The sequence below is a fragment of the Zalophus californianus genome, chromosome 12, assembly GCF_009762305.2.
Source record: "Zalophus californianus isolate mZalCal1 chromosome 12, mZalCal1.pri.v2, whole genome shotgun sequence".
In the NCBI taxonomy this organism is placed as follows: Eukaryota; Metazoa; Chordata; class Mammalia; order Carnivora; family Otariidae; genus Zalophus; species Zalophus californianus.
The window spans coordinates 105,441,467-105,463,133 of NC_045606.1; the positions used below are offsets into that span (position 1 = coordinate 105,441,467).

At 41.0% G+C, this 21,667-nt stretch overlaps 1 protein-coding gene across 1 annotated transcript in view; it reads left to right on the forward strand.

Annotated features, from left to right (window-relative positions):
* The window catches only part of UBE3C (ubiquitin protein ligase E3C), a 116,774-nt gene that overhangs the window by 38,294 nt on the left and 56,813 nt on the right, over positions 1–21,667 (forward strand). Inside the window, exons 10-13 of the mRNA XM_027573611.2 lie at positions 2,075–2,262; positions 12,104–12,190; positions 16,468–16,625; positions 16,784–17,016. Of these exons, the coding sequence (XP_027429412.1) occupies positions 2,075–2,262; positions 12,104–12,190; positions 16,468–16,625; positions 16,784–17,016 (666 nt within the window). The remainder of the gene's footprint in view (positions 1–2,074; positions 2,263–12,103; positions 12,191–16,467; positions 16,626–16,783; positions 17,017–21,667) is intronic.

Here is a 21,667-nt window from a genome sequence, read left to right on the forward strand (position 1 = left end):
TGGTGGAAGCTGGAAGTCTTGCATCTGTCAGAATTCAGAACTGCACATAAAAATGTGAATTTTTTATGTGGTAAAAGAAATGGGATTCTGTAGATGGAATGTAGATAAAACTTTTGTTTTTAGAAGACACTTTTTTAATGCTTAACCTTTTAGAGAAGCTGTGAAATTATAATGTTTATACACAATATAATTTGTGTCCACGTGAAAATGAGGCTCTGGGCTGCGTCTGCTGGAGAAGGAAGGTTAGGAAGTCCCTTCCCACTGTGGACACAAACAGAAGAGCAGAATGTGAGACGCAGGAAACAAAAGAATGCCCAGGCTCACTAGCTTGTGGTTACACTGCTCAGAACATACAAAAAGTGCAGCTTGTCTCCCTCTCTGATGTTATTTTTTTCTTTCCCTTCCCCTATGTTCATCTGTTTTGTTTCTTACATTCCACGTATGAGTGAAGTCATATGACATAAGAGGCTCTTAATTCTAGGAAACCTACCGAGGGTTGCTGGCGGGAGGGAGGAGGGGGCTGGGGTAACTGGGGGATGGGCACGAAGGAGGGCATGTGATGGAATGAGCCCTGGGTGTTGTTTAAGACTGATGAATCCCTGACCTCTCCCCCAGAAACTAATAATACACTATATGTTAACTAAATTGAGTTTAAGTTAAAAAAAAATTTTTTTTAAAGCCCATAAGACTATTGGAGAATATGGCTTAGAACTTTTATTTTGAAGTTTCTAAATGTAAGCCTTTGAAGTGTGAGCCATTGCATGGGCTAGGCATCCCATAAAGTCATTAAAATTTTTTTTGACAAACTGCAAAAAAAAAAAGTGCAGCTTAATTTTCTTATATTTTTGGGAAATTTTACTCCACTTTTCTTTTTCTTAATATACAAGGGTTTCAAGGTCTCTGTTACTAGAATTATATGACCGTGGTACTTTTGTTTCTCTTTTTCATTTTTTTCTCTTCATTTTTCCCTTGCATTGTTTATCATCTCTCCCTTCTTGTCCACATTTGGGTTCAGAACCAGTGACCCAGTAGTAGGCCAGGTACTCAACAGGTTTGACTCAAAATCTTTTCTTTATTTTTCGGTCAGATCTTTTGATGACTGCTTATATATTGCCTTTTACTTCCTATGGGAATTATGTAGACTTTAATTTGATTGAATGAGATTTTCCAAAGTCAAATTTCACTGTTTATAAACTCTTAGGTTTCTGTATAATCAGTTTAGTTATTGTTTGTGTATAATTTATTTTAAATATGTACACTACAAAAATAGTACCAATGTAGTCTTTTCCTAACTCCTTTTATTAGGTGCATCTTATTTACAGATTTGAGTTTGACAGATAGAATTTATTACTTTTATCTAAAGCAATGTTTTGATAGATTATTATAAGTTACATAAATTATATCCATTTAAGTTTCCAAACAATGTAGTCAGCAATACCCAGTGTTGTGTATATATATTCATATTTATATATACTTAGATATATACATACATATATGAGAAAAGTATGTATCTTTGGTTAATACCCCAAATAGGTAAATGCTTAGTGTCTTAGTTCAGGTTTTACTCGGTGAATCAGATCTTTAGAGAAATTAAGATAAATATATCTCATTTGTTTTTCTAAAAATAAATTATTTAATATTTTTGCTTAAACTGTAATCTCCCAAATAATTTAAAATGGAAATTCTGCTAGATGGTAATATATTCCCACCCATGTATGCTTAGTACGATGGTGTCTAAAAATATGAAATTAATTTTTCTTAAAATGTCAATACTGAAATATTGTCACATCAGTAGGCAAAAACTGAGTATTTACAGTCCCTGTGGTGTTAATGCTGGATAAAATTGGTGCCTAATATAGATAGTGACTGTGGAGCTCTAGAGATTTTCATATTACTTTAATGGATGCATTTGGAGAGATATTGATTTGTCCATTGTGATGTGGGTAACTTTTAGATAATGCCTACGTTTTATTTTCCATTGAAGTAAGATCACATTTCATGTGTGTGTGTGGTGTAGAGGGTCATTTGTAATAAAACGTCATTAACTCAGAGCAATTTATGTGGTGTGTTTTAGGAGGATGGTAGGCTCTCAGTACCATACATAACAGAGGAGTGTCTGAAGAAGTTGGACACGAAGCAGCAGACCAACACCCTGTTAAACCTGGTGTGGAGGGACTCAGCCAGCGAGGAGGCCTTTACTCTGATGGCATCGATCGGCCACACGCTGATGGTGCAGCATCGGATGGTGGTGCCCAAAGTCAGGCAAGTGTCGTTGGGCACTCCGTGAACAATGCAGTGTGCCTCCCCCCTGTGCTTTTTTCTGGCTTCCTCTGTAGCAGTTTTAGCTGCCGCTTTCTGATAGAATATGATAGAGGATATTCAACTGTTCAAGCACTTCATGGAGAATGAAAGTTGGTTTTTCTTTTCTAAACCGACTGATACTGTGTGAATCCATTTTCCTGGCCTGTCATGTATTAAATGAAATAAACTCATTTTTCTAGAGTATCTTGGAAATGAGAGTGGAGTTTAGTCCTAGCCACCTTTTGAAACACTGGCCTCACGCCTGGGTTATAGAACCAATATGTGACGTATCTTCTAGGCTTTCCCACAGCACTCTTCTTATCAGATCGCCCTCGACAGTTTACTCTAGCACTCTGAAATGTTTGCCTTTCAGAACTTTGGAATAAACTTTTGAAAGGGACAAAACAAAACATACAAGTTAGAATATGGCTTATTTGTATTGAAGTAAGTAAGTGTGACCATAATGTTGAACTATTTTTGAATAGTTTAGTGGTTTCTTGAGAATTGGACAAATATTTAACAGGGTGTGGTGCAAAGATACATAGTGGTTCTAGGAGGAATGAAGGGGCTGATGTTATATAGGCATCGTGCTGAAAGGCACTGTCTCTTGATGTCCTATGTTATGTCAGATGATTTATGTTACCCCAAAGAGTCCTCTTGCTTTTATAAAATGCTATCCTGTAACATGAAAAGAGCTGTTTCTTTTGGTTAGGAAAGCATTCTTTGAACCGAACTGTATGCAGAGAACACATCACCAGCTGAAACCACCTTGTAAACACTAATGCAGCCCACTAATCAGGTGCTATCTTAGCGCCCTGGTGTTTATTACTGTTGGAGGAAGTAAGATGTCAGTGGAACTGTGATCCCTCGATTAGGTAATTAGCTCTCTGTAGGCTAATTGCATTAGGGCAGGATGTGAGATCTCAGGATCATAGCAGCTCAGCGAGGAAACTTGCTTTTATTGTAGCACAAAGTCCATCCCTTTGGATAGTAATTACTGGAGTTAAACGCATCACTGCCCTGGGCTGGGGTTCACTAGTGAACTGTTTCCAAAAGGTGTTTAATGGGTAAAGGAGCTTTATATGGAACCTTGATTTTATGAGTACTGCACCTATTTCCTCTAAGAAACTACTCCAGGAATTTTATTTATGGTTTAAATATATTAGGTTTTAAGTATCTAGAATGTTTTTCATAGCTCATGAAAGCAGGTACTCTTTAACTGTGGTTGAGTCTCACTGCTTTCAAGTTTGTTTTTGTTTTGTTTTTTTAAGGTATTTAAAAGATGATTAATAAATTCCAGGGCTGACAACTCGCTATCAGTGCCTCCGGGCTCATACAAATCCCTCTTACTTTCATGGTTGGGATTTGCAATTTTAATTATTATTATTTCTTCTTTTTCTTCTTCTTCTTCTTCCTCTTCTTCTTCTTCTTCAGATTTATTTATTTATTTTAGTGGGGGGAGAGGCAGAGGAAGCGTGAGAATCTTATGCAGGCTTCACACTGAGTGCAGAGCCCGGCTCGACTGGGGGCTTCAATCCCAGGACCCTGAGATCATGACCCGAGCCAAAATCAAGAGTCAGATGCTCAACTGACTGAGCCACCCAGGTGCCCCTGCAATTTTGATTTCTGTTTAACATTGATTGTCAGGATGTATAAAGGAACACGGAGACCCTTTTTATATTGATACGGAAAGAGTTCCAAGATAACATGTTTAAGTGAAAAATAGGAAGTTACAGTACAATGTGAATAATAACCTACTGGTGGAAAAAGTAGGAATGTATATTTGTATTGGCATAAGAAATCTTGGACACATACACAGAAAATTCATAGACCTGATTATTCACATGTCTGGCTGTGCTGGGGAGGTCAAGAGTAGAGGAGAGTGTGGACTTCTTACTGTATTTTTTCTTAATGATTTTTATTTATTTATTAGAGAGCGCGTGAGTTGGGGGGAGGGGCAGGGAGCCTGAAGCAGGGCTTGACCCCAGGACCCTGGGATTATGACCTGAGCTGAAGTCAGATGCTGCTCAACTGACTGAGCCACCCAGGTGCCCTTCAGTGCATGTTTTTTGATATGGTTTTGAGTTTCAAATCATGTGAATTACTTAAATTTTAAAAAATTAAGTAATAAATGAGCTGCAGCTCCTTTAATTTTTTTTCCCTAAAGATCTTATTTATTTATTTGACAGCTAGAAAAAGTACAAGCAGGGGGAGAGGGAGAAGCAGACTCCCCACTGAGCAGGGAGCCCAATGCGGGGCTCGATCCCAGGACCCTGGGATCATGACCGGAGCCGAAGGCAGATGCTTAACCTACTAAGCCACTCAGGCGTCCCAGCCAGCTCCTTTTTTTTTTTTTTTTTTTAAGATTTTATTTATTTGAGAGACCGAGCATGAGAGGGGGGAGGGTCAGAGGGAGAAGCAGACTCCCCGCTGAGCAGGGAGCCCGATGCGGGACTCGATCCCTGGACTCCAGGATCATGACCTGAGCTGAAGGCAGTCGCTTAACCCAACTGAGCCACCCAGGCGCCCCAGCCAGCTCCTTTTATGAGAGAAAATTTGTAGATCCTGCCATTGGGACTCTGAATAAATACTTGGATATAAATTTATTTTTTCCTTAAGAAAATCTATTCACTATTTTTACTATGAATAAATGCTACATGGTTGTATTGCGAGATGGAAAACAAGAAGGCAGTGTCCCAGTATCCAGAGAACTAAACCCAGAAAGGTGGGCACTTACGTGGCCTTGTGAGGGCGGCCGCTGGGCCGTGCTAGGCTTTAACCCCGCCTGACTTAGAATGCGAGTTGGCAGGCAGTAGGTTAGTGTGTCATCGATGGATTTGTGCTGTTCACAAGTGTTACAGGTAGAGCTGAGAACTGCCCCTCTGTTTGCCCTGCCTCTGGTCACGCCTCACCCTGCTCTGCTGGAGGGGGCACACCCACAGGCCCCCCTAGCCCCCCTAGCAAGCCTGGCCCTCCGTGGTCATCTGCGTGGTTGCCCTTCCTCTTCCCAAACCTCCTTCCCCTGTGACCTTTGCGGGTGCCGTTCTCATGAATTTCCCTTTGCTGCGGGGCTTCTCTTTTTGTTTCCTCCATGGGCTCTTCTTTGTCTCTGTGTTTCAGTGTTTCCTCAACTTGTTCGACTTCTTTTCCCTTCAGTTTCTTTGTTTTTTTCTACTCAGTTGATTATCTGGGTGATAGAAGTGGCTTCAACCACTTTCTGGAGCTCCAGACTCCTATTTAGCTGTTCAACAGGGGCTGTCCTCAGACCCCTTCCATATTGCCTAAGATTGAGTTCAGCATCTCTCCCCAAACCTGGGGGTTATGCTGGGGGGGCCAGTAGCAAAATGTGCCTACTTTATTGTAAATTAATTACAGTTAAATGGAAGTACAAACCCAGGTCCTCGGCCACACAGCTCGCCACATTTCAAGCGCGTAGTGGCCAGCGTGTGGCTGGTCAGTGGCCACCGTGTTAGACGGCACGGACCATTCCCAGCGCCACAGAAGTTCTGTTGGACGGAGTTGCTATAGAGTTTAGGCTTAGACTCGTTCCTTTCTCGGTGATTGCACACGTGCGTCCAGTCACAGTGACGTGTGAGTGCTATGTTCTTGTGCTCTGTTTTGCCAAAACTGAATTGTCCAAAACGTAAGCCTGTTAATCTCCTACTTAGACATCTGCCAGTGCATCCCCTTTGCTTTCAGGAAAAAATTCACACTCCGTAGTTGATCAGTTTGTTGTGTATCCTTCACTTACCGAGTGTGTGGTTACCTCTCTGCCCCAGCCGTGCTTGCGCTGACTTTCTGCCTCCCCCTCTTGCCGCTGCTGGGCTCTGTCCAAAACACATCTTCCCCCCTCGTCTGACCTTTATTGGGTCGGTTGTCTGCTGGATTCACGCTGTGGTCACCATGTGTCAGAGGCCTCACGGAGTCACCGACATCTCACCTGTAATTCCCAACCTGCAGGGATGCTTTCACTGTATGGCAGGCACTTCCGTTAGTGCTGATGTCAGGAGTGGGGCTTAGAGTGCGGGCACCACACGGACGTGTTCTCGGCACTCAGCTCTTCTGCTGCACGGACTTCTAAAACCTTGGAAATGGAATTTTAAAAGATAGTGTTTTAGGAATCACAGAGGTTGCTATTATAATTTGCCAGTGGTTTTCTTGAAGATACATCCAATCACAAGGCCTCACAGATCAGTTTTATTGCAACAAAACCTAATAGAATGAGCCAACTTAATTGTATTTTATGTTTTGAATCGTGGTTTAGATAATCCTGTGCCGGCAAGCGCATGGCTGTTGTCCTGTTTTTTGGGCGCTGTCACGTGCATGTGGTAATGGACGTTCTTTAGCTCTGGTTCACAAGTTCGTGTCTGTAATAATTTGAGATAGTGTGAGTATGCACAGGACTTCAGTGGGGAAAAATAGGAATTTGTGTTTTGTTTTTTATTGCAGATTATACTGCTCATGTTTTTGTAAACAAATTTTTATAATTTCTTTTGAAACTATTGAGCCTGGATACTTACATAGAGAAATTTACTTTTTGCATGTAATTTCATGCTTGCTTTTATTATCAATGATATTTTCAGTATAATCAATACATTTAATTTGCTTTTGATTCATGTTAGAATATTCTATGATAGAGGCCAAGTAAGATTTGTGAGCTTTTAAACATTTCAATATATAATGATTTTATTATTAAATCTATTTTGAAGTCATATATAGATTATAAACTAATTGATAATCATTGTTAGACCCATCAAATTAGTAAGTGGTCTTGATTTGGTCAGACTTAGCAATAAGTGATTTTTGAAACTTGCTGAGAATTTTCTAAACATTTATGAGTGATTCACAGGAAGCACAAGTCAACTTGGAAAAAGCACGCATGCAGCCTGTATTGATCTTCTTACATGTACTTTTTAAGAGTAGTCGTAAGAAATAGTAAGGAAAGCATCCAACATAATGATTCATTTTAGTGAAACTGTAGTATGAGGGAAAGTTCCGTTTTCAAGTCTGTTCACTCTTAAATAAAAGCAGTTGTCAGGAGAAAGGGCACCGTCTGTGTGACCTGGTTGTGCTTTGAGCACTGGAACGTTGACTGAACAGAGCTGTGTCTGGGGCTTCTCTTTGTAGTTTTCAGTGGTCTGTGAAGAGAAATTGTTTGGCAAGTTGCCTGAAACTGAAATATGTCTTAAAATTTTTGTAATGATAAAGGAAATTTAGAATGTATTTTTCATCTTATCTCAGAGGTGAAATGTTGTATGTGTGTTTTAATATTGCTTTTGTCAAACAAGTGATACTTTCAGCAGGAAAACAGAGTATTAGGTCTCTGCTTGTGTGCTACAAGAGAGGCATGGTCTTTGTGGTAAACAGGACCAAACTAGTCCTGTTTCTTTTACCTGGGACACCTTCCGGTGTCTGAGAACACCTCTCCTTCCTGCATGTGCGCTGTACCCTCCACTCTGTTCTCTCTAATGACTTAAAGAGTCCCTGCGGACAGCTGACCCGAATTTATGACTCGGGTTGGAAAGGTCGCCCTTTACTAAGTAACTCATAGGGTTATCTCAGCTAAATAAAACTTAGTGGGTAATTCTTAATATATTCCAGTATATGTAAAGAACGGATTACTTCTTTACCTTTTAGCAATAAAGCTCCAAACTAAATAACCTTCAGTAATTTATAAAAATGTTTAATAATTTGTTTTCCTTTTGCCTGTTGAAGGATTGAAATACAATTGTTTCAAAGTTAGCTTGAAATATAACTTTTGAAATACGTAGCCCTTAAAATGGTGTTTCAGAAATACATATATGTATATATTTCTGTGGAGAGATGGTAATTACAATCTTAAGGAGAAAACTGTTCTAAGAGAGTATATACCGGGAGGGCCCATTTCTGCTTATGTGTATCCACATAGGATCTAGGGGACTTATCTCCGGGCATTAAGTTTGGTTATTTCTGGGGAGATGGATGGAATGTTGCTAATGCTCTTAGACTGTATTGTTGTGTTGCTCTTAAGAAAAAAGAGCGTCGTGATCCCGAGGTCCTGGGATGGAGCCCCACATCGGGCTCCCTGCTCCACGGGAAGCCTGCTTCTCCCTCTCCCACTCCCCTGCTTGTGTTCCCCCTCTCACTGTATCTCCCTCTCTCTCTGTCGAATAAATAAATAAAAATCTTTAAAAAAATTTTAAAAAGAAAAAAAAGCAAAGGAGACATACATTGAAAATATGTAATTTCTAAAAAAGGTGGGGGGGCGCCTGGGTGGCTCAGTCAGTTAAGCATCTGCCTTCAGCTCAGGTCATGATCCCAGGGTCCTGGGATCGAGCCCCTCATCAGGCTCCCTGCTCCACGGGAAGCCTGCTTCTCCCTCTCCCACTCCCCCTGCTTGTGTTCTTGCTCTCGCTATTTCTTTCTGTCAAATAAATAAATAAAATCTTTAAAAAAAATGTAATTTCTCAGATTTCTTAGGTGCTAAGTTTTACTATTTATATATAACATAATTTTAAGAAATCTTATTGCTGTCAGTAAAACTATACTAGATAATTCATTTTTTAAAAAGAACTCAGTTTCTTGGGGCGCCTGGGTGGCTCAGATGGTGAAGCGTCTGCCTTTGACTCAGGCCATGAGCCCAGGGTCCTGGGATCGAGCCCCACATTGGGCTCCTGGCTCAGCGGGGAGTCTGCTTCTCCCTCTCCCTCCACCTCTCCCCCTCCTCATGCTCTCTCTCTCTCTCCGTATCTCTGTGTCTGAAATGAGTAAATAAAATCTTTAAAAAATAAAAGAACTCAGTTTCTTGATGGAACAGAAATAAGGCAAGCAAATACTACCTTCTAAATTCTTTTGTTTTTTCAGGAGTTGGGCTTAGGATGTGTGTTTTACCTGTGGTTGTTTGGACATCCTTCATAGTATATAAAGGTCCATAAAGGCAGGAAAGTCAGATTTAACATTCGCTACGTGTTGGGTGTCGCCAGCATTTTAAGTATTCAGAGATGGGCTCGTAGTCCTGTCTTCCAGTACAGCTCAGGTGCACAACAGGGGAGTCTTTTTGTTTTGGGAAGTGGAAAGTTTAGGTGGGAATTTGCTTAGACATTAATGACAGAGATTCAGCATGTTGGAGAACATGGTGTTTACATTTCTCTAACTACTTTTGAGACTCACCCAGCTGAGCTTTCTTAAGAATGAGGGTGGTGTTGTTACCAGTTTGTGCCAGCACGACTTGTGACAGACCCAACCCCCTCCTAGAATCATCATTATGTCTGAGCTGCAGCCCTTCCACATCCTGAGAACACAGATCGCTGGTGGCCTCAGTGGCATTGCAGAGCGGGTAGACGGAGTGACGTAAGAGACTCTCCGTAGCCGAGGTTTCAGGATTCCCAGTCAGCTCCACGCATTCTTTCCTGCTCTCGCTGGTTTGTAAATGACTGTGCTTTTATGGCCATTTGGACTTCTCAGAATGCACTGCCCTAAAATGACATTGGATTTTTTAAAACCAGTCCTCCATAATCCCTATTGTGTACTCAGAAAATGCCAATACTGGGGCACCTCGCTGGCTCAGTTAAGTGTCTGCCTTCGGCTCAGGTCATGATCCCAGGGTCCTGGGATCGAGCCCCTGCATCGTGCTCCCTGCTCTGCGGGGAGGCCTCCTGCTCCCTCTCCCGCTCCCCCTGCTTGTGTTCCCTCTCTCGCTGTGTCTCTCTCGGTCAAATAAATAAATAAAATCTTCTAAAAAAAAATGCCAGTACTGAAGAATATATCTGATATTTTGGATGGAATGTAGGAAAATACTTGATTAACCAATTTTGAGAGATTTGTATTGATAAATGACTCACTATCTAAACTGTTCATTTAAATTAATACATTCCGTGTAAAATGTAGTCTGTTACAAATACCATATATTCCATTCACTATAAGAGTTACAGTAACTATGACAATTACATGCGAGGAGAGCTGGGGATGCACACTGCAGAGTGTTTTTAGTGAGACCATCCGGTCGTTGTTCATGGCCGTTTCTTAAGAGAAGTAGAAGTGGTCTCAGGAGTTCCCAGGGGCCAGTGGCTGCACCACTGAGGAGACAGAAGAGCCCTCTGGGACTCAGGAGCCTATGCTTGTTCTCACCACAAGCTGACTTTACACCTTGGGGGTAGAAGTCAGGCCCTGAGCTCTTCCACCGTGAAAATCAGCGACTCAGTATTAGCTCCAGCATCCCACAGAAAGTATATGATTTGCAGATATTTAAAACGTGGGATTCTGTCCTCACGGCATTTTTATCTGCACGTTTTCATTCTGGGATCATTCCTAACACACCCTCTACTTGCACTGACAATGTTTATATCCTCTGGTTCTGCTCACCTAAGCCCCCTGTTTCTGCTCTTCTGCTTTCTCGTTTCTTCTAAGGTGATTCTAGAGTAAGGTGACACTCCTTTCTCAAAGCCAAGTTTTCCTACTATCCTAAACTTTTTTTACTGTGGTGTAGTCTCATAAGTTTGAAATTTAATTTTTGACTCGTACACTTTTTTTTTAAGATTTTATTTATTTGACACACAGAGAAGGGGAGAGAGAGCACAAGCAATGGGAGCGGCAGGCAGAGGGAGAGGGAGAAGCAGGCTTCCCGCTGAGCAGGGAACCTTACACGGGACTCGATCTCAGGACCCTAAGATCATGACCTGAGCCGAAGGCAGACGCTTAATGGGCTGAGCCACCCAGGCATCCCTTGACTCGTACGCTTCTAAAAATGTTTTATGCAGGGGTTTTTTTTCTGATAACACTGTGATGAGAAAGTATATCCTATTACAAAAATGCAATATACCACACAGACTTAAAGTTAAATGAACTTCTGCCTTTTTTTTTTAAGATTGATTTATTTGAGACAGAGAGGGAGAGTGCGGGGGGGGAGGGGCAGAGAGAGAGAGTCTCAAGCAGACTTCACACTGAGCATGGAGCCCAATCTCACAACCCTGAGATCATGACCCAGGCCGAAACCAAGAGTTGGGAACTCAGCCGACTGCACCACCCAGGTGCCCCTAAACTTCTGCCCTTTACCCACAAAGATTTTTAGTCTTTTTTTTTTTTTTAAAGATTTTATTTATTTGACAGAGAGACAGCCGGAGAGGGAACACAAGCAGAGGGAGTAGGAGAGGGAGAAGCAGGCTTCCCGCGGAGCAGGGAGCCCGATGCGGGGCTCGATCCCAGGACCCTGGGATCGTGACCCAAGCCGAAGGCATATGCTTAACGACTGAGCCACCCAGGCGCCCTGATTCTTAGTCTTTTTAATCGAATTGGTATTATACAGGAGGGCTTTTAAAGACCTTTAAAATGTACTTTTAGATCTGAATTCTATTTGAGATGCTAGTTAAGCATTTAAAAACACATCTTTATGTGTTTGTTTCAAGAATGGTGACTTAAAATTAGTATTTAAAAATTTTTAGATGTATGATTAGTAATATTAGTACCATATAATATTATAGCATATTAATATAACATGTACCCAGAGGGTGAGCAAACTCACCTTGTGCTTTAGAGCAGCCCGTCTCTTTCTCGTGACATGGACCTCACGTCCCCAGCTCAGGACTGCCGAGCTCGGGAACAGCACACGTGGCCTGATGCCTTCTAGAGCTCCCGGTGCAGGAATGTTTCCCAGTCACCCCCAACCCCAGCAAGCAGCCTGGTGCAGGAAGCATGCTGTTTGTGGGCTTCATACAGACATTTTCTGAATTATATACTGTCATCAGTTTATAGCTTTCTTGAATTTTGAAGAAATATGTTGAATGAATATCTGCTTATTCTCACTTATTTTTCCCCATTCCCTTTTTAGGCTTCTCTACAGTTTAGCCTTTAATGCCAGGTTTCTGAGACACCTTTGGTTTCTCATCTCTTCTATGACAACACGGATGATCACAGGGTATGTATCACATGGACTTACAAATTGAGCTTATGTACATGGAAAGTGGCAACCTAATTAAAAATATTCTAAGATGGTATTTTAAAGTACTAATTTTATGTAAGAAAAATTCTAGATGGTCTCAATTTCATAAAAAGGAGAAATTAATGCCTAATTTTATAGTTTGTCTGTACACATTAAGAGTATGGCTTTATCTGAGAGTAGATTTGTTTTTAATATCCTCATTTTTTAAAAACCATATGACTTTCATATGTTTCTGATAGTGAAAACACAGAGTTGAAGCAAATTTAACCTCACTGTAGACATTAAAACATACTAAATGTTGAAGAAACTGGTTTTTGAAACTTTTTATTTATGTAATTTGGTTTTTCTTATATGAATCATTATGTAACTTGAAGTCTGGAATCTTTAATATGCATATTTTAATTGACTGTGAACTGAACAGAAAATTTAACATTCAAACATCCTTCGTGGTGAGCTGACCTAGCCTAGTGCCTCGTTGAATCCTCCTCTATCAGGAGTCCAAGCTAACTCCCCTCTGCTGTAATAGGAAAAGATGAGTGTGTGACTCCAGCAACCAGAGACTAAACTTCTGAAATACAACTAACTATATTAGTAATCACAGAGGTCTGCAGTCCAATGAAGGAAAGACACCTCTCGCCCCGTGTCTTCTAGGGCAGGTTGTAGGGCAAGAGTTTGGAAGGGAGTGTCTGTCTGTCTTTGTCCGTCTCCCCCTCTCCCCGCACCCTCTCCCGCTTCCGTCCCTTCATCCCTTTCTTTCCTGACAGGTGGTTGAAGGAATTTCTGGTGCGTGAGGGTGGGGTGTCCAGACTGTGAACACGCGCTGATTGGGTCTGTGGCATGTCAGACGGTGGTGTGCAGAAAGGACTCTCACGCTGGTGCTTTGTCTCACGGGCGCTCCTCTGCAGCAGGAGCGGGCATTCGGGTCATCTGCACAAACTCCTCTTCTAATAAAAGGGAATGTCGGTTTATGAGTAGCATCACTTTGAGTGACGTGCTTGGTTTTCCTCATTTAATGTCCACGCCTCCAAAGCGAGTACTGATGCCACAGTGGCTGTGGACACTTACAAAGGGGAAATGAACAGGGGGAGGCAGAGGGGACATGCCTTAACGTCCAGAAAAATCCTTTTACACCCCTTCATTTTCAAATTAAAATGTAAGGTTTTGTGTATGTTTTGTTTGTTTCTCTGGTGCCTTTCAGCCACTTATGACTATGCCAGCCTCGGCCTATGACAGGTTTGTTTAGTGCAAAAGATCAGGGATCGTTGGGATATAGGAAATTGTCATTGGCCTCAGAGTGTTTCAGCTCAGCAACTCAGACCCCGCCACGGCTCTCCCCGATGATTGCCTATTTGTTTATGGCGTTGGTCTCTTGGTAAGGAAATGGAGTCATGGTGTGTGAAAGAAAAATGAGGTATTGTTAATTATATTAAACTGTCAGTATTACTTTATAAGTTTGTAAAGTTATACAGAATTTTTTAAACTCATTATTTCTTAAAAACAATTTGAGAATTTGGGTCTCACTTTACTTATTTGATTAAAGTCCCTCAAGAAATGTATGATGGGATATATATTAGGATTGTATTAATACAATGTAAGTTTCTTGAATTTACTATTGGAATAAGATTTCAAATTGAAATGCCTGATTTTTCTGAAACTGGCATTCAGTTAATTAGGAAATAGTTTCATAACAAGACTTACACTGGGACTTATACGTTCGGGCGAGCACAGAGGTCATCACAGGAGCATGACAAAGTGTGTGTTTCCTTATTGACCCCTGTGACCTGCTGGTGGCGTGGGTTAGAAGCCCAGGGGTGGTGACCTCCCAGGCTCCAGGGTGATTGAGGTGCAGCTGAAGATGCAGGAGCACGTGGACTGCTGGTTCGTCTTTGCTGTTGGACATCCCGTTACCAAAGCTTCTCATGAGCTGGCACGGGGCCTTCTTGTCTTTAACTCTGTGTAGACTGTTTTGACTATGAATTGCCCATTTCTTGTCACATTGACACTAGTAGTAAGTAGTACTTACGGTAGTCTAAGTGGTACTCTTAAAATTCTTTCTCAACAAGAAAGCATTCAGTAGCAATTTCTGTAGGAGAGAAACTCTTGTGGAAAGGGACATGGTTGCCGCAAACGTAGCGTGGGAGCCGTCCTGCGGAGGCTGTGTCCAGAGGCAAGGAGTTACCTGTGGTCTCAGGGATGCTTGCGTACCAGCCAACTCTCCGAGTTCTGAAGCAGTGTCTTTTCCATTACAGTAAATTATGGACTTTTTATTTGCTCGTAAGTCTTTGAGATTGACTTGTTTTCCGAGGAATATTTGAGTCCATGTTTATGGCAGGAAGAGTGGCCAGCAGAGAATCAAAAAACATAAGCTTCCTTTATGTCTCTCCTGGAGGAGACCACAGGCACACATCTGACCCTCCTGTCATTTAAATGACATTTTCTGTCATTTAAATGAAAATGATTCATTCCTTTTCTTTACCTTATGGGGGTTAAAGAGAAACAATAAACTAAGGCTGAGTAATTGCCTCATCGTGTCTTAGGGAACCCCAGAGTGAGAGTGTTGAACACTGACATGTATGGGCCTAACTGCTGGTGATGGTGGAGTGCCAGGGCTGGCAATGTGTGACAGCAGGAGGCTGGCTTGCCGCTCTTCTCTAACTCGACCTGGACCGTGTCCCCCTGAATAGCATTTGCTCATCACTCTCCTCTATTGTTTGTGTAGTTCTGCGAGGGAACCAAGAGATACAGACCATTTTTACTACTATCAGTGAAACATGACATTAAACTGTTCTTTTTCTGTATGTCAACACAATTTTATTGGGTGACTGGCCCGGTACTAGGCTTGGTGGGGAATAACTCAGGAGGTGGAAGAGGGTTCCTGCCCTCTCAAGAGTTGCCAGTTCAAAGGGAGCCCCCATGCCTCTTTTATCCTAACGTAACGAGCCTTTTTCTGCCATCCCGGCTTTGGCCATGAGGTAGGACAGTTGTACTTTGTCCCTTTTTATATGTCCTCACTGCGTTTTTATTTTGGACAGACCACTTTCATCCATTGCTCCACTCAGCTCGTGTAAGTGCAGGGGCGGCACGCGACAGTAAGGGCACGTTCAGAGTCGGGATGCGTAGAAAGATGGTCAGAGTACGTTTCTTCTGCATGACAGTGGAGCTCAGGCTACACATCTGGGTCCCTGACCTCACAGTGCTGTTGGTGGCAGTGCTCTCCCCTGAAGTGGGCACCGTCGAGATCTAAAGCTCCAGGTGGCTCAGGCCCATTCACCAAAGCCACACTAGGGATGAGAGAACATTTGCCTGGCCTTAACTTCTGCCTTGCTCTCACATAACTTTTGGCAGTGGTGGGCAACCAGTTGATAATTTGTGGGTCCTTACTCCTGGTCATAGCGCATCTTATCTATGTCTGTGGTTTTGTAGAAATAGACATCCAAGATTCGAAGATCAGAGAGTGATCTTGCCCACAACATTTGCCAGCTCAGGACGGATAGGAAATGCTGTAAGGGACCGTGGGGCTTTATAGATTGGAAAGAGCTTACAGGTGAACCTCTGGTTACTGAATGTTCAACAAGACAAGGAGCCACATTTAACCAAGGGAACAGATTCTAGGTGGGAGAAGTAAATTTAATAGCTCACAGCTCTTAACACGTGAGAGAGACGACAGGGCTCTCTAAAGATCGCCTTACTTTTTAGAGCTATTCCAGGATGTCTCAGGACTCCTGGTAAAAGTGGGAGTGGTAACAGGAGCTGGTAAATAAATGTGGCTCATAGAAACAAGGCCCAGTATACAAGAGGGGAAACTATTCCTGAATGTTTTATCAAGGTTCAATACGCAACAGTTTTGAATGTTCCTAAATGTAAGTAGCTGGATAAATTGTTCATGTTAGACCAGCATGATACTTTGTTAAATATGTTAAGTAGAGAGAGGCGAGGGGGTGGCTTTCCACATAAAAGTGGCATTACTTACTCTAACCCTCTGGCTGGGGACCACTGGCGCACGCTCAGTAACTGCTTTCGTCCGGGTGACCATGGTGGCAGGAACACTAGGAAAGAGTGCTGGCTTGGTGTCCCGCTTTCTAACTTAAGCTGTTTATGAACACATATTGTTAGAAGGACTTTACCTTCGCTTTAAGTAGTTTAATTGCTAATATGAATGTTATTTTCCCTGATTATGTTTGTCTGATGTCATGTCTTAATTCATTCCCAAATCAAAACTAACCTTAAAATCATTTCTTTTCTGTCATTTCAAGGTCTATGGTGCCGCTGCTCCAGGTGATCTCTAGGGGTTCTCCGATGTCTTTGGAAGACTCCAGTCGGATCATCCCTCTCTTCTACCTGTTTAGCTCTCTGTTCAGTCACTCGCTAATTTCCATACATGACAATGAATTCTTTGGAGATCCCATAGAAGGTAAGAGTTTTGTTTTTTGCTGGCTTCATGGCCTATCTGTTTTCACAGATGATAGAGAAGTTTTAAGCCTCTTAAGTCTTTTACTGTGTTAAGAAATTAAAAAAAAAAAAACAACAACAAAACCCAAGTATGATAGAATATTGGATTATGTTTTCCAGTTGTAGGTCAAAGACAATCATCAATGATGCCTTTTACTCTAGAAGAGCTGATAATGTTGTCTCGCTGCCTTCGAGACGCCTGCCTAGGGATCATCAAGTTGGCTTATCCAGAAACAAAACCAGAAGTTCGAGAAGAATATATTACAGCATTTCAAAGTATTGGAGTTACAACTAATTCTGAAATGCAACAATGTATACAGATGGAACAGAAACGATGGATTCAATTATTTAAGGTATAGAGTATATGGGTTTTTGTGTGTGTATGCATGTGTTTACTGAGGTCAAATAATGTACAAATGTGTTCTGACTTGACTCAAAAGAATAGAAGTACAGCTTTGTTTTAGGCATAATTTTTAATTTGCAGAATGTTTTTAAATGAAGAAAAGTTCATTTTCATTTTACTTTTGCCTTCTTTGAAACCCTTGTTTTTACATTGTTACATGCATCTTTTATAAGTTGCTCTAAGTACTTTGAGAAAATGAATTATAAATCAAATTTTTAAATATTTTCATTTTTCACTAAACGATCTCTTACAGATTTTATTTTTTTAATCTTTTCAGAAATTGATTAGCAAAGGTGGGGGATAAGGTCATTAATGTAATGCAAGTTGCATATAAATTATTTTAGAATACCTTCACTTCTAACCATGCTGAAAGAGAAGTTATGAGTTACTGTGGCTGGAGCACTGGCAGGAAGTCACCACTGCTGAGACTGTAACTGTGGGGTAGAAAAAAAGAAAAGAAAAAGGGTGCTTGACTTGCCATGAAATTTCTGCAGCAAACATATCTAGTCAGCTAAAATCGCTCATTAAAGGAGTGAGAGCAGAAGAAGTGCATTTTCCAAATTGAATGCTGGATTTACAGTCCGTTTAATACCCGCGACCCCTCGCACACTAATGTGCAGTTCGAGTCATCAGCTGTCCCTTCAGGTCTTTTATCACTGCTTTTGTCAAGCTATCTATTTAATTGAAAGAAGTTAATTGAATGAAAATGATCAACTAAGCTTGTATTAATATTGCTAATGGAACTTTCTTCTTGGCCATGTTTGGAGAAAGATGTCAAGCTAGACTTTAGGAAAGGCCCATTAATGCTTGCACTTAACCTGATGGGCTAATTAAGGACTGCTTATTCATCCGACGAGTGCACGATAGTCTCTGTCCAGCCCATTCTGCCTGATTTTACAACACATTTCACTTATGAGCATGAGCATTAGTAGCAGTGAGAGTAACTGATAATGTTTTGATTGCACTGAACACAGTACTAATGCATCATTGAATTTATAATTTGTGCAGATTGATGTAATATATGTTTGCACAATTTATTTTAATTACCTATCTCTATATTCCCAAGTAAACTTTAAAGGGCACATGCTGAACCCTTAATATATCCATTCTTAAAGATGGACAGTTTTGCAACTTTTTAAGTTAAAAATAATCTACCTAACCTATTTCAAACTTATAATTCTTAGGTAAACTTGGCTGGATATGTATATTGTGGTAGCATATGTGTTTTTCTTCAAGTATTTAATTAAACTCTGGGATCTTTGTTAATAAAGCTCTCCATTATGTAGGATATCAGGTTTTGTGTACAGTATCAGATAATCTTATTTTATAGCACCTGTTGAGAATTTCATAATTTTCATATGACAGGCTTATCTTTAGGACCTAGAAATCTCAGGATTTAATAATGCTGTAGTCGGTATTTTCCCCTGGCCCTATTTTATTTTACTTAAGCATTAAACGAAAGTTTTGTAGTGGATGTTTTCTTACGCCTCAAAATGACTCATTACCACTTGATTAAGGATTGAAGGTTTTAGGAATTAAGGAGAAGGTCCACTTTTTAGGTATGGGATTGTTTTAGGTTTGAAATTGAGTTGTTACAAAGACCTTCTGAGTTTAGGACAGTATTGTTTGAAGACAATTTTTTGAACAGGATTCCTGTTTTTTGGGGGGTAAAAAAACAAAAACAAACTTTTTGATACTACCTGATGGTAAGCTGAGCCCTAAAAATAATGAAGAATTAAGGTACAGTCTTTGTGTTGTAGAGAAGGGTTCAGCTACTAGTGTTTTTCTTTTAAGAAAAAACTATCTTTAATACAAGATAAAAAGAATCCCCCTCAGTGGTTCCTGTGTCCCAGACAGTATTGTAAGAGCTTTACATATACTGAGTCATTGAACACAGTAACTCTGCCAGGAACGTGCAGTTATTACTCCATTTTAAAGATGAGGTCCCACAGCTGGGGGTGGTGGCAGGGAGAGAGCCGGCCCTTGAACTCAGCTGCTGCTCTACCTCCCCCTCCAAAAAGTACTAAATAGAATGTTAGCATTTTTTGTGTATTTTAGTGCCACATTTGTGTTGAGGACCTCAAGGTAGAATCAACCAAAGAAGGTAACAGCATTTTGCCAATGATTTCCTGCCTTCCACTGATTTTGACAGAATTGCAAATGATGAGACCTGACTTCTTCAACCACCAACCATTTTCATTTTTCAGTCTTATGATGGTCCTTTCAAACTAATTTCTGTGAGAGGCTCTGTTGGCTGGTCACAGAACATAGAATTTTAAGTGGATAGAGTCATCTTTCTTTGTCAGTATAAGAATTGAGGTCAGTTGCTAAGCCCTGCATTGACACTGCTAAAACAGTTTATGCATTTATCAAATTTATAAACTCCTCTTGAAGTGTAATTTATAGCTATAATTACTTTAGCCCTATGAGGAGATAGGAAGTCCTGTTTGATATGCCTTTGTGTGCAGCTATCAGCCTAAATAGGAGCCACCTGCAAGTAACAAGGTGCATCGGGGAGCAGGAAGGAGACTCTTCAGGCCGTTCTCATCTATATGCGGAGAGGGAGGTCTATGTTGTGAGTGATGTTCACTTTCTCGGTGGCTGATTTCATTTTTCAGTTCCAGAAAGAGTTTTTTAAAAAGTGAACATTAAAACAACCACACCCTAACATAACCCTCCCATGCCACCATTAGGTATCCGTGTTCAGCAAAACAGTACACCCCTTGTTCTCGTAGAGCTGCCTCGCGCCCTTTTCCATCTTTGAAGGTTTTTGTTTCTGACTACTAAATAAAATGGGTACTTTAAGAAATAATTTTGTAGTGTTTTAAACATTCTGGAGAATCCTGTTTTTTAAAAATACACCAACTTTCACGAGTAGTAACTAAGGGCTTTATAAAACTTGGTTCACCTTTGACATGGGTAGCCTGCATCAGACGCTTCATGGCCCCTGTGGATTCAGGCGCCGCTCTCGCCAGGGAATGCTCATTCCACCCCATGCTGGGGAATTGTGAGTGGTGTTGGCGCAGCCCTTGCTCTCTCAGCACTTTTACGTGGTGAAAAAGACAAACATTCAGCTAATCACATTGAGACAAACGAGATCGGTACCATTAGAGCACATAAGACGGAAAAACAACTGCTGAGGTCACTCAAAACTTTTCATTCACTCTAGGGGAACGGTCATTCTGGTCTGCGAGGTGGTGCTCTTGGGGCTGGTGCTTTATTGCTGTTTCTCGTATTTCATATCTATATATTCTTCATTAGGAACTCAGACGTGTAAAAAATTCTCACAGGATTTACATTTACCACATTGTACATTGACCACACTTAAGTACCCATAGATTATGTGCTATATTCTCTACTTTGTATTGAACTTCTTGAAGAATTACCTAAGATGTCTGATTTTACTTACCAGATTTTACATATACGATTTAAGATAAAAAGAGATTATTAGGGGCATCTGGGTGGCTCAGTTGTTAAGCGTCTGCCTTCGGCTCAGGTCGTGATCCCAGGGTCCTGGGATCGAGCCCCACATCGGGCTCCCTGCTCCACGGGAAGCCTGCCTCTCCCTCTCCCGCTCCCCCTGCTCGTGTTCCCTCTCTCGCTGTGTCTCTCTGTCAAATAAATAAGTAAAATCTTAAAAAAAAAAAGAACTAGGCATTTTAAAAAAAGATTATTATTTTATATTAAATGTAATTTAGTCTTGCAGTTGCCTTTCACAATTTGGACTATATGTACTTTTTTGGGGTTACAATAATTTAACTGGATGTCAAGAATCTCCATTCAGAAATGTGAGACTTTACCCTCAGTAGCCTTCAGCCGTTTAATGTACATACAATGCTGATTATGTATATGGTGTAGCTAAATGTGGTGCGTAAGCACATCTCCTCCAGTCACTAGGATGTCGTGTCATCGTTGTAGCCAGTGCACTCAGAAACACACGGGGGTCCTGTGAAACAGTGCCTGTTAACTTGCCGTCTTGACCTGGGACAGCTGTCGAGGGTGGTTTTTATGAGCGGTTTCTACGTTTCTAAGCAGTCACCTACTTGATCTTTTTAACGTTGGGTTCAGGGAGCCTGTTTACATATATCACCTAGTCTTAATTCAGATGGTAAATAATAGAAGATGCATAGCAGTTGCATGTGTTTCTGAATGTTTACTTAAATAGTTTTTTGAGTTACTGAGCGTGTATATAGTCTAAGGTTTAGATCTAGTGTGGAAGAACATGATGTGGGCGACTAGAGTTAAACACCAAATAAATGTAATAAGTTCTATTTATAACTATTGAAATCTGTTGAAACTGTATATTGAGCTAGGTACACCTAATTATTCCAGTGTTTGCTTGTTTACTGTTTTATCTTCATATTTCTTAACATGCTAGTTCTCGAGTAACTGCATACATACCAGGATCTCCTGGGGAACAGTTACAAACAGTTGACTGGTTTCACCTCAAATGAATGGAATTAAATTCGCCGTTGCTGGTGCCTCTGCATGGGCTTCATCAATAGATTTCAGTATGCAGGGAGGGGTGAAGAACCATAGGCCTCACTGCACAAAGAGGTTACTTTGGGCAGATAATTTATAACCTTGGATCTCAGTTTGCA